The sequence below is a fragment of the Sorex fumeus genome, unplaced genomic scaffold, assembly GCF_029834395.1.
Source record: "Sorex fumeus unplaced genomic scaffold, SorFum_2.1 ptg000064l, whole genome shotgun sequence".
Lineage (NCBI taxonomy): Eukaryota > Metazoa > Chordata > Mammalia > Eulipotyphla > Soricidae > Sorex > Sorex fumeus.
The window spans coordinates 5,247,508-5,265,247 of NW_026606121.1; the positions used below are offsets into that span (position 1 = coordinate 5,247,508).

General features: G+C 66.6%; 3 protein-coding genes across 4 annotated transcripts in view; 1 reads left to right on the forward strand and 2 right to left on the reverse strand.

Moving 5' to 3' along the window:
* CUNH7orf50 (chromosome unknown C7orf50 homolog) overlaps window positions 1-11,903 on the forward strand; it is a 33,788-nt gene extending 21,885 nt beyond the window's left edge. Inside the window, exons 3-5 of the mRNA XM_056128329.1 lie at window positions 10,257-10,447; window positions 10,532-10,613; window positions 11,660-11,903. Of these exons, the coding sequence (XP_055984304.1) occupies window positions 10,257-10,447; window positions 10,532-10,613; window positions 11,660-11,842 (456 nt within the window). The 3' untranslated portion in view covers window positions 11,843-11,903. The remainder of the gene's footprint in view (window positions 1-10,256; window positions 10,448-10,531; window positions 10,614-11,659) is intronic.
* Window positions 1,578-6,506, reverse strand: GPR146 (G protein-coupled receptor 146). Of its 2 annotated transcripts, none has more exons than XM_056128566.1 (2): window positions 6,461-6,506; window positions 1,578-2,907 (listed from the first exon to the last, which is right to left on the reverse strand). In XM_056128566.1, the coding sequence occupies exon 2, from the start codon at window positions 2,891-2,893 to the stop codon at window positions 1,895-1,897; it is 999 nt and encodes a 332-aa protein (XP_055984541.1). In that variant the 5' UTR covers window positions 2,894-2,907; window positions 6,461-6,506; the 3' UTR covers window positions 1,578-1,894. The 2 variants fall into 2 exon arrangements, with proteins under 2 accessions (XP_055984541.1, XP_055984540.1); XM_056128565.1 differs by lacking the exon at window positions 6,461-6,506 and adding an exon at window positions 5,645-5,745.
* A 2,022-nt stretch (window positions 11,904-13,925) lies between the features above and the next one.
* On the reverse strand, window positions 13,926-17,100 carry LOC130036664 (cytochrome P450 2W1). Its single transcript, XM_056128562.1, is given in 10 exon segments — window positions 13,926-14,149; window positions 14,376-14,517; window positions 14,601-14,785; window positions 14,880-15,015; window positions 15,132-15,293; window positions 15,800-15,957; window positions 16,031-16,180; window positions 16,256-16,352; window positions 16,354-16,419; window positions 16,864-17,100. Coding segments are annotated over 10 exon segments (1,473 nt in total). The 5' UTR covers window positions 17,047-17,100; the 3' UTR covers window positions 13,926-13,955.
* Between the last annotated feature and the right edge of the window lie 640 nt (window positions 17,101-17,740).

A 17,740-nucleotide genomic window follows, 5' to 3' on the forward strand; every position in this document is an offset into this window, starting at 1 on the left:
CCGTGCTCAGGACACAGATATGTCTGGACCCATGCTTGGGACATGCATGTACCTGGACCCGTGCGTGTATGCCTGGACCCGTGCTCAGGACACAGATATGTCTGGACCCATGCTTGGGACATGCATGTGCCTGGACCCGTGCTCGGGACACAGATATGTCTGGACCCGTGCATGTGTCTGGGGACATGCTTGGGACATGCGTGTGGACCCGTGCTCGGGACATGCGTGTGCTTGGACCTGTGCTTGGGACACGCATGCCTGGACCTGTGCTTGGGTCACACATATGCCTTGACCCGTGCTTGGTACACGTGTGTGCCTAGACCCATGCTCAGACATGTGTGTACCCAGACCCATGCTTGTGCCTGGACCCTTGCTTGGACATGCCTGTGCTTATGTGCCTGGATCCTTAGATTTTCACTGTTCTTGGCCCTGCCACTGCCAGCCTTGCTTGCCGACTTCTGTTCCTGCCGAGCACTTGAAGGCTCTGCTGCCCCCGGAGTCCCCGGCTTCCTTGTGACAAAGGGTGTCAGCCCTTGGCAAAGCTGCGTGTCTGCACACCGCTCTCCTGAGGTTTCAGGGGTGTCCGCAGAGCAGCCCTGGCATGGGGTGGGCACTCACTCAGCCCATCCCTCCCCAGCCTCATCCCTGTGAAGCCCCGGGGGCTCCTGTGTTCCTGGGTCTATGCAGAGACAGGAGAGCGTGGCCCTCCAGTGGCTATCGCAGTCCGGGGGGCATGCCCTGCTGAGGGTGGGAGATGTGTCCCGGGCCGGGGGCTCACTGAGGAGATGCCACGGGAGCTATTGAAGGGGAGGGGGTGCCGTCCAGCCCACCCGGCTTAGGAAGTGCCCTGAACCTCCCAGGGCCTGGTGCCATCGGCTGTGCCTTGGCGGGAGACTGCAGCCCTTTGGCTGGGCCTCCTGCTCCCCCTAGAGGTGGACGCCGCTGGTGGCCACGCAATGACACTGCAGCTGCCACTGCTCCCCTCTGGCTGCCCTCTTTCAGAAGGAGCCTTTTCCATGTTTCCAGAAGGTTCCCTCAGGCCCTCCCCTGCTGTGTGCCTGGCGCTCCGCTCTGCCCACTGTGGCAAGTGAGATGCCTTGTGCCCGTGGGAACGCCTGGAGGCGAGTGGGCCCAGCAGAGGGTGTGTCTGCAGGGGGCGGTCCCAGGTGGACGCCCAGGAGTATGGACAGGATGAGGGGCGCCCTTTCTGCTGGGGTGCCAGTGCCAAACTCAGGCGCCGAGGTAGACCTGTGAGGGTCCCGGCTGTGGCACATGGGAGTCGCTGCGCAGGGCTCCTGCAGGGTCTCGCCCACCCTTGGCTGTGCACCTGTTCTGTCCCCATGGGCATTCATCAGTCACGCTTTGGGCCCCTGGAAGTGGGCAAGTTCCTGAGTGGAGCGGACTGGAGACAGCTCTGTCCACTTGCCACCAAACATACATATGGGGGCTGGGACCACAAACGAGTCTCGGAGCTTCTGGGGGCCGCCCGGCGCGTGGCTGCCCTGCCCCATGGCTCCGTGCTCCTCCTGCGTGTGGGCGCCCTGAGGCTGGACACAGACAGTCTGCCCTTCCACATTTATTCTGGCCCCACTTGTGTGGGGACAGCCCGGGCTCCACCACACGCCTGCTCCCCCTCTGGGGGTCCATCTCTGCAGACTCTCTCCTCCTGAGGATGGGGTGTCACAGGAGTCCATGGGGTGCTGGCAGCTCCTGCTGCACATGCGCGGGAGGGGGGGAGGCGTGCGTGCGTAGTGTTGCGGGGAGGGTGGGCAGTGTCCAGCGATGGCAGCTTAGGACATCCTGAGAAAGACCAAGGTGCAGGAGGCTGGTGGTGCCCAGCTGGCCGTGGGGTCTGGACAGGAACCTCCTGTGCAATGCTTCCAGGGGCTGATATCTATGGTGCCGCCTGCTGCCCTCCCGCAGGGTCCGAGGGGCAGTGCCAGTGGCCACAGCGCAACCTCCTGCCCAGCCGCTGAAGCTTGCTGGGGAACTGGCTGCTGAGGCTGCGGTAGAGCAGCGGTGTGATGGAGCTGCTGGCGAAAGCCAGGCACCGGGCTGCGTCCTTGGCCAGGACCAGCAGCCCCAGGCCCTGGTTCTCAGCGGGCTTGTCCCTGGAGGCCAGCAGGGAGTGGCCCAGGAGGCTTAGGTAGTAGGGCGTCCAGAGGCCAAACTGCGCGCACACAGTGGCCACCACGAGCCGGTGCACCGAGGGGTCCAGGCGAGTGGCTTCGCGGTCCAGCGGCGTGTCCTCCTTGCGCAGCCGGACGCTGAGCGCCAGCGCGTAGAGCACGGCCAGGGCGGGCACCAGGTAGCCGACGACCACCAGGATGGCGTCGGCCGCCGCCGTGTCCTGCAGCCGCGTGCACTCGGCCACCCGGGCCGCCACATGGCTGCACACGTAGAGCAGCAGCGACGAGAAGCTGGTGAGCAGGGCGCCGCCCCACACGAAGCCGCACACGTGCCGGGTGTTGTAGGCGCTGGCCATGTAGGTGCGGGGCAGCGCCCGCTCGATGCAGCAGTCCAGGCTGAGCAGCGCCGTGGAGTAGGTGCTCACCAGCGCACACACATGGAACAGCAGCAGCAGCGTGACGTGGGCCTCGCGGCTCAGCCCCCAGCGCGCCCAGCCCGCGGCCGCTGAGCCCAGCAGCTGCACGGGCGCCAGCGCGCTCAGCACCAGCCCAGCCGCGGCCAGGTTGGTGAAGTAGACGTCGGGCATGGCCATGGCGTGCGTGTCGCTGAGGTTGGCCAGCAGCAGCAGCGCGTTGTAGCCCAGGCCCAGGGGGCAGCCCACCACCAGGTACAGCAGCGACAGCACCGACAGCGCCAGCGGCAGGTGCTGGCACGCCAGGTCCTCGGCCCGGCCCGTGCTGTTGAGCGGGCCGCAGCTCCACATGGCGGTGGCGGGAGCTGTGGGCAAGCGGCACAGGGTTACTTTCCCACCCTGTCGGCCCCGCCCCCGCCCCTGCGGCTGCTTCCTGGGGCCCCCTCCCTCCCCAATATGCCTGTGCGCCGGGTGCCTCTTCAGGCCCCGCCTGCGGGAGGGGTGCGGGGTGAAGAGGAAGGGGAGCAGGCATCTGCAATGGGGCCCTGGAGAGGCCTGCCCTGGCCGCCGCCTCCCACCAGCGCTGACTGTCCCCTCATCCCCGCACCTGGCACACTTCCCCTCGGGGCTTCCTGCTTCCCTGTCCCCGAGCTGGACAGGATGTCCATCCAGGGCCCAGGGGAAGAGTGGCCGGTGGCGCCTCCCGAGCTGCTTCCTCAGCTGAGCCAAAGCTACTAGGGACAGAGAAGCAGGCAGCAGGCCCCACACATGGGGCCTCTCTGCCAGTGCCCCCAAGTCCCCCTTCTGTCCCCCCAAGTCCCCCTATGCCCTCCAGGCACTCCATGTCCACAAGTTCCCCCTGTGCCCCCCAAATTCCCCCAAGTCCCCCTGTGCCCAGAGTCTCCCCATGCCTCCTCCCCCTGTGCCCCTAGCCCTTCTGTGCCCACTGACCCCCGAGTCACCCCCTGTGCTTGGTGAGACCCCTCCCCTGTGAGTGCTGAGGCTGGATCCCATTCCCCACACCAGGACCTGGCACCCACTTCAGGGTCCCTGGGGAGGTGGCCCAGGTGGGGCTCTGAGCCCACAGCACCTCGTTCCTCTCTGGGGGGTCCTGACTGACTTGAGGAGGAGCAGCCCTGGGGAGAGGCAGGTGCAGGACGGCGGTCGGGCTCACGGTGTGGGGGTAGTCAGCACAGTGTTTGCCAGTCTGGGTGGGACGCCCTGGGGCAGACTCCTGATCCCTGTGCTCATGCCCTGAGGGGATGCAGGATGCACACAGGATGCAGGTAGACACCATATCCCAGGCTGGACTGGAGGGCCAGGTGGCCCCTGGCAGTGGCCACAGCTGAGCAACTCAGGCAGGGGCTACCCTAGAGGGACATGGCCAAGGACAGAGCCTGGGGCCGTAGCGAGGCTCCCACAAGGGAGGGACAGATGTACTGTGGGTGCTTTGGGCAGCAGGTGATGGCCATTGCCCACCCAGGCTGAGGGCCTGCTCAGCGAAGGCGCTGGGTGGGGTCCTGTGTGCTGACTTAGCCATCGGTACTGATTCCTGACAACGCCAGGGGAAAAGCCTGTGTGCTGAGGACTGGGGGCCCTGGGGACACTGCGTGTCTGGGGCTGGTCACAGCATGATAATTCTTGATACTGGTGCACGGGGATCTGGGGAGCCCTGTGCTCAGAACAGGTATGGACCCTCCCCGCAGGGCTCCTGGGCCTTCCCTTGTCCCTTGAATGGCGGCACACCCAGAGGCTTCTGCTCCAGCCCTAACATCCTGGCTGGGTCAGCAGTGAGCCCCATGGAACTGGCAGGCCAGGGCAGTACCTCTAGTGGGGGGGGAGGGGCACGAGAGCACACATGTGTGAGGGCTGGTGTGCGCGATTATATGTGTCTGGCCTGTGCACACTTACGGGTGCATGCGTATGCTGTGTGTGTGCATGTGTGGCCATGAGGTGTGTGTGTGTGTGTGTGTGTGTGTGTGTGTGTGTGTGTGTGTGTGTGCGCAGCAGAGCAGAATCTGAACCCCCACTTGGGGGGGTCTCACATGTTCACCAACTCCCCGCTGAGTCAGGAGCAGCCAGGGCTGCCCACCTCTGCAGCTGCTCCTCTCCCCCACTGAGTGCCCACTGCCCCTTCACCACAGTGCCCACTGCCCTTCCGTGACTGGTATTGGCACTGGGAACCACCTGACTCCCCTGGGCACTTTTCTCTGCATGCTGGCATGGGTGGGTGAGATGAGGGGGCAGCGCGCAGAAGGACTGCGACCCCCCTCACCCTGGCTGACAGATACAAGTATGGGGCTCAGGGATGTCATGGGCACTGGACCAAGAGGTCATTCCATGGACATTCAGTGCACATGAAGTGCTGGATGCCAAGGACGCCCCCTCGGCCGCTGTGGGCTGGGCTGCTGGGGACCCTCTGTGGGAGCAGCCTGTGGGCACTGGGGCTGGTTCGGACACACAAGCCATAGGGTCCTGGGACCAGATGCTGACTGCTCTTTCTGGGGGTCATTCCCACTTGTGCCAGGTGGTCAGAGCAGGGCACTCTGGAAGCCCAGGTGGAGGGGAGAGTTGGGCAGCCTGGACACCATGCAGCTCTTGGAACGGGGCCCAGAGGACATCCGTGGGCACCCAGGGCAGGGCCAGCCCCGGACAGCGGGGGACACTGCTGCGCCCCTTGCCTCTCAGTCCCCGGACGCGCTGATGGGAGGAGCTGGGGGGGCGCAGGCCCACGGAACACGGTGCGCAAAGGCAGCCGGCGGGGGACCGGGCCTGCGTCCCGGTTCCGCTCCTCGGTTCTGCGGGGTTTCGGGTGGCGGCGCCCGGGTCCCAGGCCAGGCGCGCTTGTTTATCAGGTGTCACCCGCGCCCGCGGCCCTGTTATCGCCGCGGCCAGCGGGCTCGGACGGACGCCGCCACCCGGACCGTCCGGGTCAGTGACCGCGCGGCGGTGGCCCCGGGCCAGCGCGTTCCCACGGACGACGGCCGCCCCCGACAGGGAGCTGCGCGGGGCGGGCCCGGCGGCCAGAGGCCCTGCCGAGCCCCGCGGCCGCCGGCTCGCTGCCCGCGCGGCCTCCCCCCCCCCCGCCCCGCCCGCACTCACCGCTCCTGGGCGCGGGCCGCGCTGGCCGCCGGGGGACGCGGGTCGGAGGCGCGGGGCTCTCGCGCGCACCGCGCGGGCCTGTGTACACACGTGACCGCCCGCCCCGGCGCAGGCCACGCCCAGCGCTCGGGCCACGCCCCCGCCTCGGGCCACGCCCCCGGCGTCCAGTCTACGCCCAACGCCCCTGGAGGGGTCGCTGCGCAGCGGCCCCCGAGCCCGTTTAGGCGTCGGTTCCGAGGGCCCGAGTGGCCTGTGCGCCGCCGGCCGGAAGTCACTTAAGGAGACAGCGCGCTGGCTGGGGCTGTCCCCAGGGCCCGGGTTGGGGGCGAGCCGTGGAGCCCTCTTGGGAATGGGCGACCTGCCCTTTCACCCAGCTCCCCCTGTGGCCCTTGGGACGCCCGCCCCCCAGCGCAAGGCTCTGACCCTTGGGACGAGCAGGATGGAGCGCGGGCGCCCCTGGGGCTGCCTCCGCTCCGCACCCCTTCTCCCTACTTGGGGTGAGCCTGGCTCACTTCCCCTCTCGCTCCGCTAGGAAAGAGACCGGGCAGCCGACTGAGCCAGGCTCAGGATGCCCGGGCGCCCCCTGGGGTAGGACCTGGCGCCCTGGAGGTAGGCCACGTCACAGCAGCTGTCCCGGCGGGTGTGGGATGGGCGCTCCTGCAAGGCTTCTGTTAGGGGGTGGGGAGCAGCTGACCTCTGGGCGATGAGCAGGGTCAGCCCCAAGCGTCACGTCTGTGGCCTCCACCTGAGCCCGGCGCCTGGTCAGCCCGGCAGTGACTTGTGACCCGCCCTGGGAATGCCGAAGTGTGTACTCACACAGAGAGGGACGTTCGTCGAGTCGTTGAATTGTGTGCACTCACCCTGGTGCCGGGCTGTGAGCTAATGGCCTCTCCCAGGGTGGCCAGGTGAGAGGAATGGACGTGGGTGTGGGCCGGGCCTGTGTATGTTCTGCATCTCCGGGGCCCCTGCCCTGTGCCCTGCCCTCCACATGCCTCTATACTTGGCGCAGCCCGGCCTCCCGTCCTCCGTCTCACACTGCGCTTGCCTGCTGGGGGAGGAAAAGGGACGTTTTCTTTTTCCTGTGTCAGGAGCACTCGACGTCTGGTTTTTGAGCCATGTCCTGTGGCCACCACCATCCTGGCTAAGTGCACATCTGGGCTCTGTGCAAGAGTGATGTTGTGGGGAGCGGCGTACACCCACAGGTGCCCCCGTCCCTGCCGTGGACATGGGGCTTGGGGTGCCATGGTTGCGCAGACACCTGTCGCAGGTGTGCAGCAGTGTGTCCTGATCTGTCTGGCGTGACTCGGACTTTGGGGGGGGGGTCGCACTGTGCCTGTGGGTAGCTCCTCCGCCGAATGCAAACTCGCCAGTCCTGCCTGAGAGCCATTCGCTCAGCCGCACCCTCACCCCATATATACGGGCTGCTACGCCAGCTTTGTGCTCCCATATTCTCACTGGCTTTTTGTTTGGCCCTGTGATTGGAATAGCCCGCGGGCACTGGTTCATAGAAGAGACTTCAGGTCCTTTAGGTGCTGGAGAGATGTCAGCTGCCAAGGGGGCCAGCTGGGGCCAGCCCTGCTCTGTGAGAGGCCCAGTATGTGCTATTCCCCAACCCCCCCACACACACACAGGGCCCCGGGGAAGCTGTGGCCCTCTCACCCCAGCTCTCCCTGTGGGTTCCACCAGAACCAGTTCAGGGAGGTCCGTGCCCCGCAAGCAGTTGGGCCCAAGCTCCCTGCTGTCCTGGCACTCCACCTGGAGAGCTGATTCTTGGTGCCTCTGGGGGAGCAGCTGTGTGTGCCAGCCCCTCATTCTGGTTGGGGTTGCATGGCCAGACCCCTCATTCTCCTTGGCTGTCCATCCTGGTGCTGGCTGTCTGTGCTGCCCTCCCGGGTCGCCTCCAACTGACCATCAGCTGCAGCCAGCTGTAATGTGGCAGCTGTGCCGTCGCCCTTGGGGTCCCGAAAGATCATGTCTGCCACGCCACCTCAGTGGCGGTGCTGGGGAAGGAGAGAGGTGAGGACCTCCCCCTGGTTCGGTCCAGTCTGGGCAAGACTCCCCTTGTCTGAGTGCTCCCCGCCAGGTTAGAGTTGGGGGCCAGGTGTGAGCCAGGCCTGCACTGTGCCCTCCTCCCGCTCTCCAGAGACCCTGGCTGGCACCATCACTTGGATCCCACTGCTGTGAGATAGGTGCAGTGAGGGGACCCAGGCCCAGAGCTGAACTCTCAGGCCTAGTGGTGGCCCCAGGCATGATGGAGCAGGGCCCAGATTGGGGTTTTGATGGGGCAGGTCCCCCCCCCCCCCACCTCGCTGCCCTGTGATGTATGGCCAACAGCTCGTAGACCCTTCCCCCATGCGAGCACCGCCAGCCCTGGCAGGACAGGGCCAGGGAAGGGGCTCATGGCCTGTGGGAGTGTTTTCTGTCTTTGAGAGGAGGTCCAGGAGAGCCACCCTGGGCTTCTGTGCACAGAGCAGCCCTGAGGGAGACAGTGTTGGCACTGGGGCCCAGAGATCCATATCAGAGGGAAGCGGCAGCTCCCGGGGCTCAGCCTCCACCGAACGGACCGGCCAGGGAGCCAAGGACAGCGGGTACAGTGTGTCCCGGAGGCCTGGCGCGGGCCTGGGCAGCCCCGCCCCTCCCCGCCAGGCCCGCTGCAGGCGCTGGGCTGGACTTGGCCGGCTGGGTCCGGGCCAGGCCCTGGCTCCGCCCCCCAAGAGTTGCAGCCCGGCCGGGAGGCGGAGGCTCTCGGGGTGCTGGTCGTGCGGGACGCACCCGCGAGGGCTCAAGCGTCCCCCAGCCCCTATGCGCGCCGGGCCGGAGTCCGGCCCGCCCCGCCCCGCGGCCCCGCCCTCACGCCCGCGTGCTTGCGTCACGGCCCAGCCGGCTGGAGCTGGTTCCGGGGCGGGCGCGCATGCGCGGGGCGCCGGCGGCGCGGAGGCCTGCGGTGCGCCTGGGGCAGCCCCGGGACCCACGGGGCCCTGGTGGGGGTGGGTGTCAGCTGGGCATCTCCCGTCCGCGCCCGCTCCGGACCCCAGGTGAGGGCCCGCGCGGTGGGATCCCGCGGCCCGGCCCTGGGGCTCGGTGCGCCGGCCCCGCGCCCGCCTGGCCCCGGGAGCCGCGTCTCCGTGGCCAGCTCCTGGGGCTGCAGCACTGCCCAGCGGCCGGGCGCTTGGCCGGTCCCAGTGGCTGGCCGCGGACGTAGCGCCCACAGGGTTCTCCCCGGGCCTGGCCCATTCCCACAGAGATGCCCGCCGTGACGGGCAGGCCGTGGACCGGCGGGGCCCGCACGTGGGCAGCCCCGAGCGTCCGGCCGCTGCAGGCCCCTGCGCCCAGGGGCCGCTGCGCTCCCTGTCCTCCAGGAGCTCACTCTGGTCCGGCCGTGCGCTCCTCGAGGCCAGAGCCCGCGGCGGTCCCCCTCCTCGACGGCAGCGGCCCCGGACAGCGGGCAGCGGGGCTGGGCACCGCGGAGCCCCGGCACCGAGGAGGCAGACGGACACAAGGGGGGACCTGGCTCCAGTCCGGCGGTCACCTCCCACTGGCCAGGGTCCCGGGGGCCCTGCCGCGTTGCCCAGACCTCTTCCTGCCCTCTCCGCTGTCTGTCATGGGCAGATCCCCTCTGCGGGGCCCATCCCCCTTGGTGCTGGCCTGGAGCCCACACCGAGTAGTGAGGAAGGACAATGGCCCTTTCTTAGGAAATGGCCCTGGGTCTGGGCCTGTCCAGAGCCGCCTCTGACAGCGCTGGCCCCAGCAGCTGTAGCACGGTATGAGATGAGGCTGGCAGGGGCCTTTTGGAAAGCCTCTAGCCACGGCTGGGGTGACCCATAGGCATCCCGAGGCTGCATCCTCCGTGCCTGTGGGCTCGCTGCAGGGAGGCACCAGGGACGTTTCTTCCTACTGGCTTGCACCCTATACCCCATCTCGGTGGGCAGCCTCTGCCCAGGCCCTCTTGACAAAACTCTCACCAAGCTCCTGACAGGTCCTCTGCTCACTCCCAATGAGGTGAAGTACCTCCTCGTCAGTAGTAAGGAGCACAGAAGGCAGAGTCCCCACCGGTGTGAACGGGGAAGTGGGTGTCTGAGCGCACAATGAGAGGAGATCTCCAGGTGCCCATCCCAGGCTTGTTACCCTCCAGGCCCTTAGCCGCTCTGGAAAGCTGGGCCTCTGGCCGTTTCTTTGTGGTCATTCAGTGGATGCCGGGTGCTGTCCACCTTGCCCTGGCCTGGTGGGGAAAACCTCTGTGGTTCCTGGGTATGCAGAGCACAAGCAAGCAGCACATGGCCTTGCTGGGCACCCAGAAGCGGGGGAGGGGGACGGTGGCATCTGAATGTGAAGGGCATGCCTCTCGGATCCCAGCGAGTGCCCGGGGGATGAATGCGTGATCCGGTACTGTCCAACAGCCTCAGATACTATTGCCTTGGCCCCCTTGTCTCTGAGGTTCCCCGTGAGGCCTGGGTGGCCAGGCATGTGCTTTCCCAGGACTGTGCTGGCTAGGGGGGGTCTATGGGGTCTGAGTGGGGGCAGGGCTGCCGAGGGGACCTTTGACCAGAGTGATGGCCCCCATTTGGGCTGTGTTTGCCCTGAAACCCACATAGGTGCTTTCTCTCGGTTTCAGGGAGCAGCAGCCAGCGATCCGCAGGCGTCTGATCCAGAACTATCCCCTGAAGAGCAGAGAATCCGAGAAAGGAAACAGAAGAAGGAGCGGAAGAAGGAGGAGAGGAAGCGGCTGAGGCAGGCTGGCCTCGCGGCCCAGGCTTCCCCCACCCAGCGCTCCGGGGCCGACCTGGCCTTGGAGTACCTCTGCAGGTGAGGGGGTATCTATGTCTGGGCCGTCTGTGCCCTCTGCCACCCTCCAACTTCTATCCTCTCACATCACCTCTGTGTTTCCAGCTGGGCCCAGAAACGTGAGAGCTGGAAGTTCCAGAAGACGAGGCAGACATGGCTCCTGATGCACATGTATGACCGTGACAAGGTCAGCCTTCAGGGGTTCCCAGGGCACAAGGACTTGGCATCCTTGGAGGGAGGGGGGCGTGGGGGCCTCTGTGGGCAGGGCCTGCTGGGGCCACCCTGGACTGTTCCCAACCAAGCAGATGGCAGGGGGCCAGGGAAAGTGTGTGTGGGGGGGGGGGGATGAGAACCTGGCAAGCAGGAAACATGTGAGCCCGAGGCAGGGAGAGTGACCCACAAGGTCCCCGGGTTGGGGGGCAGGAAAGGACAGCCCACTGTTTTTAGGTCTAAAGTCCTGGGAAGGGCTGTCCTGCTAACAGGCGGCCCCTCCCCCTCAGCAAACACTTCCTGGGGGGCCTCAGTGGGGTGGGGCCGAGCTAGTTCCATGCCCTGCCCCAGATCTCAGACCCACCAGGACAGGGACTCTCAGAGCTCCTGGCTTGTCGCCAACCCCTGGGCTCGTGTAGGGAGGCAGTGTCCCCTTTCGGTTGCTGCCCGCTCTGCCTACATATGCATGTAGCAGTCCCTCTCTGTCACGCACACGCATGCATGCCAAAGTCCTGCTGTTTTACAGGCACACACATGCAGCAGCTCCTCTCTCTCATGCATACACATGCATGCCGCAGTCGTGCTGTTTCACACGCACACACGTGTAAACAAGAGAGTTAGCCGCGGACATGAACACTTCGGCCAGCAGACTCACATGGCCACTGTGTGCTTCCCCTGTCCTGTGGGCCTCTGAAACCATGCCTGGTGCTGAAGCATGGCTCCTGCCCCCGGGGCACGGCCTTCATAGATGCCTGAGTGCATTGCCAGGTGCCGTGTTGACAAGTGCAGCAGGCCAGCGGGTACACGCGAATGACGGAGTGGAATGTCCTGTTTCATGGCGCCTCCACACCACATAGGCCCCCTGTGGGCAGCTCTGACGTTTCTGGGACCTGGGGTTAGGGGGGTCATGGGCTGGGAGGTGTCACCATGATCCCACCCTGTAGGCTCTTTGCAAGGCATCAGAGACTCTGGTGGCTGGCCAAGCCGGCTGCCCCTGAGACCTGACCACTGCCATCCCTGCAGGTGCCTGACCAGCATTTCCCCACCCTGCTGTCCTACCTGGAGGGGCTGCAGGGACACGCCCGTGAGCTGACCGTGCAGAAGGCCGAGGCCCTGATGCGGGAGCTGGACACAGAGGGCGGCCAGGACCCCCCACAGCAACTGCCAGTGAGCCGCCTTCGGCAGGTGCTCCAGCTGCTGTCTTAGAGGTGGTCCTGCGGGAGGCACTGCCCGGGAGTCCGGCTTTGCAATAAAGAGGCTGAATGGACTGCCTCCTGCATGCTGCCTCCTCTGTTCATGGCAGGCAGGAGCCTTCCCAAGGGGCTCACCCTGGGATCAGGGGGCTCATCCTGGGATCTGGGGGTCTCAGAGCACTTACCCTAGGTCTGGGGGGATCAGGGTACTCACCAGGATCTGGGTGGTTCGGTTCAGGGAACTCACCCTGGGATCTGGGGGGATCAGAAGACTCACCCTGGGATCTGGGGAGATCAGGGCACTCACCCCGGGATCTGGGGAGATCAGAGGACTCACCCTGGGATCTGGGGGTTCAGGGCACTCACCCCCAGATATGGAGATCAAGGAACTCACCCTGGGATCTGGCGGGATCAGGGCACTCACACCAGGATCTGGGTGGTTCAGTTCAGGGGACTCACCCTGGGATTTGGGGGGATCGGGGCACTCACCCCGGGATCTGGGGGGATCAGAGGACTCATGCCGGGATCTGGGGGGATCAGGGCATTCACACCGGGATCTAGGTGGTTCGGTTCAGGGGACTCACCCTGGGATCTGGGGAGATCATGGGACTCACCCTGGGATCTGGGGATCAAGGGACTCACTCTGGGATCTGGGAGGGATCAGGGCACTCACCCGGGATCTGGGGGGATTGGGGGGATAGCCCTGTGATCTGGGAGTTCAGGGCACTCACCCTGGGATCTGAGGGGTTCAGGGGTCTTATCCCGGGATCTGGGGGGGTTCAGGGGACTCATCCCAGGATCTGGGGGGGCTCAGGGAACTCATCCTAGGATCCGGAGGGGCTCAGGGGACTCACCAACACATGAGCTGACTGATGGGGATCCCCTCACTCTCTGGAGCCTCTCCACAAAGGGACAGCCTGCGTCCCCTCCCTGTCCCCAGATTCTGGCCTCCAGAGCCTCGAGAAGCAGGCACTGGCCCAGGAGGAGTGAGGGTGGCATCCTGAGGGACCTGGGAGTGGTGCCAGGTATGGAGAAGCACGGGAGGGTGGGGGGGAGGACGGAGACCACCTCTGCAGCAGCAGGACCCCCTGGCATCCATGTGCCTGTGGGCTCCCCTGGAGGTCCATGCCACAGTGGAGAGGGGCAGGAGACCTCATGGCCCCAGTGTGTGCAGCACTGCTGTGCCCTCCTTGCACCCCACCCGAGCCTGGGGCTGCCTGTGCAGCCACCCCAGAAGAGGCAGAGAAGAGGAGCTCCTGCCCCAGGGGGCCTCCCTGTCCACCCCGCACTGCCTGCACAGCTCGCTGGACACGGCCCCGGGCACCAGGCAGGATTGGAATCTGTGGGTGCGCTCTGCCCGTGGGGAGGAAGGGGTCGTGCATGAGACCACGTGGCCTACCAGCAGGAAGTTGTCTGGGAGGTGAGGGGTGGGGCTAGCTTATTGGGAGGATGGAAAGTTCTGGAATGTCTGGGATTGTGGCTCAGGGCTCTCTGCAGGTGGGACCTTGACCAACACAGAAACTTGGTGTGAAACATCCAGTTTTTATAACGTCTGTTTTGGGGTGCTGAGAACTGAAGCCCAGACCAGCTACATGGACATAGGTGTTGGGGCCACCCTGTGGCTCTGGGACACCCCTGGGCACCTGCACCCTGTTCTCTTTGGGTGCCCATGCCCAGTCCAGCGCTGGCAGTGCTGCCACGTCTCACCTCAGGGTGCCTGTGTGACAGGGCAGCCGGATGGTTTCCTGTGTCTGCTGTTCCAGAACAGTCCGTGTCACTCCGTCACTCCAGGGGCTCTGGGTTTCCACCCAGAAAAAGTCCATTGCTGCTCTGCCCCCGCATGGGAATGGGTGGACAGTAGAGCAGAGACCTCCCCAGGCCAGGAGCCAACACATGAACCACGCTGTGTGAGCCTGCACCAGGCTCCCGGGACCCCCCCCCCCCCACCTGTTGTGGGACCGCCCTGCGTGGGCCTGTGATCCCCCCCACACACACACACATGCTGACAACATGGGAGAAGGAGAGGGGGTGGAAGGGGCTCCTGAGAAGGGCCCGTGTCTGGGGGTGCGGCCCTGTCTGCAGCCCCCACACTGGGCTGGCCTGGGACCCGTGGCTGGCTAGGCAACTCAGCGCCACTGGTTTCTAGGCTCAGCGCACAGGGCCTGGGCGGGCGGCCGCATGGTAAAGGCGGGGGCAGAGGTGGCATCCAAGACGGGGCGGAGGCCAGGCGCGGGGCGCAGGCGGTACTTGTGCAGGAGGCCGGCGAACAGCAGGAACAGCTGCAATGTGGCCAGGCGCTCCCCCACGCACACACGGCGGCCTGTGGGGAAACCAAGGCGCGAGGGGGGAATAGCCTGGGCTGGCCTGTGGGGGGCTGCTAGGGGCGGGGGGGGGGGGGGGGAATGCAATCCAGAGGCGGAGACAGCGCCCACCTGCGGAGAAGGGCAGGAAGCGAGGGGGGAATAGCCTGGGCTGGCCTGTGGGGGGCTGCTAGGGGCGGGGGGGGGGGGGGGGGAATGCAATCCAGAGGCGGAGACAGCGCCCACCTGCGGAGAAGGGCAGGAAGGCGGCGCGCCGGACGAAGCGCCCACGTGTGTCCAGGAAGTGGTCGGGGTTGAACTGGTCCGGGGTGGCCCACTGTGTCTTGTCCAGGAGCACGGAGCTCAGCAGGAGCAGCACCGGCGTGCCCTGTGGGGGGCGGTAGTGTGGGCACCTCGGGCGGCCACCGCCCCCCCATCCCCGGCCCCGAGGGCCGCCGTGTAGGGACGCACCTTGGGGAGCAGGTAGCCGCCCAGCGCGGTGTCTGCAGCCGTGCAGCGCGGCACATGTGGCAACAGCGTGATGTAGCGTTGGACCTCGTGCAGCACCGCGTTGGTGTAGGGCAGCAGCTGTTGGTCCTCTGGCCGTGGCGGCCGCCCGGCACCCAGCACTCGGTCCAGCTCCTCCTGCACCCGGCCTGCCGAGAGGGAGCCGAGATGCGGGATACCTGCCATGTGCAACACACACACACACACACACACACACACACACACACACAGCCGGGCGCTCACCCTGCACCTCCAGGTGCTCGCACATCAGGAGGGCAGCCCACTGCAGCGTGGCTGCGCTGGTCTCGGTGCCAGCCATGACCATGTCCAGGGCACAGGCCACCATGTCGGCTTCGGAAAACTGGCCTTCGAGGTCATTCTGCAGGGGCAGGTGCCAAGACTGGAGGGCAGAGGGCCAGACGCCCGCCGCCCTCACCCTGGTCCCTTGCCCGGGAGGGGGACAGCCCAGCCTCAGCCCCCGGCGTCCCCACACACCTGGCCCTTGTGCAGCAGGGCGTCCATGTAGCTGGGCGAGGCTCCTGGCATGGGCCTGCCCCGCAGGGAGGCTCGCAGGATGGCGCGCACCTGCTCGACCTTCCGCAGCAGGGGGCGGTGCAGCTGCAGCAGCGTCCCCAGCCGCGGGTAGATGTTGAACAGCTGTGCAGAGGCCAGCACGGGCTGAGGGCCATGGCAGGGGCCGGCCGTGGACCGCCACAGGCAGGAGCACAAGGCCTGGAACATTCTGTGGCCTCCACGCTGCCTGCGGGGCAGTCAGCTGACCCCTGCTCTCGCTCCCCTCTGGGGGGCTCAGTCAGACCTTCCTGCCCACAGTCCTCAATAGGGGACGTCGCTAATAGCCCCCATGGTCTCCTACTGTGGACGGCAGGGGCGGGAAGGCATGTGGGCCTTGCCAAGGTCGGAGGCCCACTCTTGCCCCCCCCCCCCCGGGGCAGGATGATGGCCCCATGGGGGACCCTGTCCTCAGAAGACCCCTCTGCGTGGAAACAGGCAGGTCAGGATGTGTCGGGGGACCCTGTGCAGGAACGCAGGGTGGGACAAGGGCGTGCCCGGGCTGACCCTTGGCCCTGCCCGAGACCGCCACTACTTCCCCGAAAGGTCAGGTGTCAGGCCAGGCCGTGGCCTTGTGGGACGGTTTCCCTCACCTGCAGGGCCGGGGTGCCCAGGAGCACCATGACGTCCTCCACGAGGTCCAGCAGGGACAGGAACACGGGGTCTCCATAGTCGAAGCGCCGGCCGAAGAGCAGCGCGAAGGTGACGTTGGAGGGGCCCCAGCCCAGCAGGCGGAGGGGGAAGGGCCGGCCTGGGGCAGGGGTCAGCCTTAGGGGCGGCCTGGTGGCCTGCTGCAGGGGCTCGGGGTCCAGCCCCGCACTCACCTCTGTAGCCGTCCAGCAGCTTGGACAGGCAGCCCAGCTCGCTCAGGACCAGGTCGGCCCCGGGTCCTCGCCCGGCACCCAGGTGCTGCAGGGCAGCCACAGTGAGCTGCCGCGCCACCCTCCAACGCCTCCCCGAAGAGAAGAAGACGCCTGCGGGGGTGGGGGGGGCGGCACTAAGCACCTCGGGCCAGGCAGGGGTCCCACCCTGGGGTCCTGTGCACTCACCCGCACCCCCCTGGATCCGCTGGAAGATGGCGATGGGGGGTCTGTCGGTCAGCGCGTGCCCCGTGGCCAGCAGCGCCTCCCGCACGGCCTGGTACCCCCGTCAGCACCACGGTCTTCTGCGTGCCCAGGTGCACGGTGAACACTGGCCCATAGCGTGCCGAGAGCTGGGGGCACCGAACCTTTAGCGCAGGCCCAGGCTGGGTCCCCTGACTGAGCACTGGAGCCCCCAGGGGCAGCGCATGGTGGCCATGGGCCTGTTCTGAGAACTGGGCACGCCTGGGGATTCCCAAGCCCTGGGGATAGCAGCGCCCCTTTGTGCTGTGGTTGTCAGACCAACAAAGCCCAGCAAGGGCTGGCCCAAGGCGACAAGTGACCACACCACCAGGCCCAGTTTCTCCAGCAAGGCCCCAGGGCCCCACCGCCAGGCTGGGCAGAGTAACACCAGCAGCGCAACCTGCATGCCCAGACCCCTCTTCACTGTGTCCCCAAGTCCTGCTGCTCCTCTTGCTGAACCCCCCCCCATGCTGCCTCCTCCAGGGAGCCCTCCTGCCCTGCTCCTACCCACAGGGTTGCCCGACAAGAGTCAGCTGCAGGGCCTGCACCCTCACCTCCATCAGCGAGCGATCCTGCTGGGTGACCCGCAGCAAGTGTAGGTTCCCAATGAGTGGCAGTGGGCGTGGCCCTGGGGGCCAGCGGGGGGCTGGTGAGGAAGCTCTGGGGTATCCCCACAGCAGCCCCCACAGCCCCCCGAGCCCCAGAAGCAGCAGGAGTCCCAGGAAGAGCAGGGCCATGAGGAAACAGGCTGGGGCCCAGCTCCCCACCCGGCCCCAGCGGCCTCTGGGCGGAGGGCGTGCCGTACCCCACCCTCCCCCCACCCTCCCGCAACCCCGAGAATGTGGAACGAGCAGTTTGCAGGGGCAGCCGCGCTTAAAGTGACAGGCGGCTGTGGAATGCGAATGCGGGGTCCCAGGGCCTCTGACTCCCCCTTGTACCCCCCTGGACTCCCCATACCTGCCACCACCTGCGAACACTTTCCCTGGAGGGCAGCCGCCACCCTACAACCAGGAGGGCCAAGGGGTGAGCGCCCCCAAGCACTGCTGTGGATCCCCAGATTCTGGTGCCTGCAGGAGGGGCCATGGGGGGCTCCTGACACCAGAAGTGGCTGGACCTGTCCCAATGGGAGACCCCCCCATGTCCCCTGCCACCCCCTACACACCCCCAAGGCCACTACTGCTCCCACTCACGCCCCCATGGCCTCACCTTCAGCCACACCCCGTGGATGGGGGCCCCTGTCAGATCCAGGGACAGTGGGGATGGGTCCCCTGACTGGGTCCAGGGTCTCAGGCATGTCCTAAGGCCTCATGATTGTGTGTGTCCCCGGGTTGGACACTGCACGGAGCTGGGGACAGGACCTGGGGACTTGGGGCCCCGAAACGTGCTTCGGTTGGGGGCAGTGGGGTGGGGGGGAGCAGCAGTGGGTCCCAG

Coding starts and splice junctions, on each gene's coding strand:
- GPR146 (XM_056128566.1), bottom strand. CDS start 2,893: ATGTGGAGCTGCGGCCCGCTCAACAGCACGGGCCGGGCCGAGGACCTG.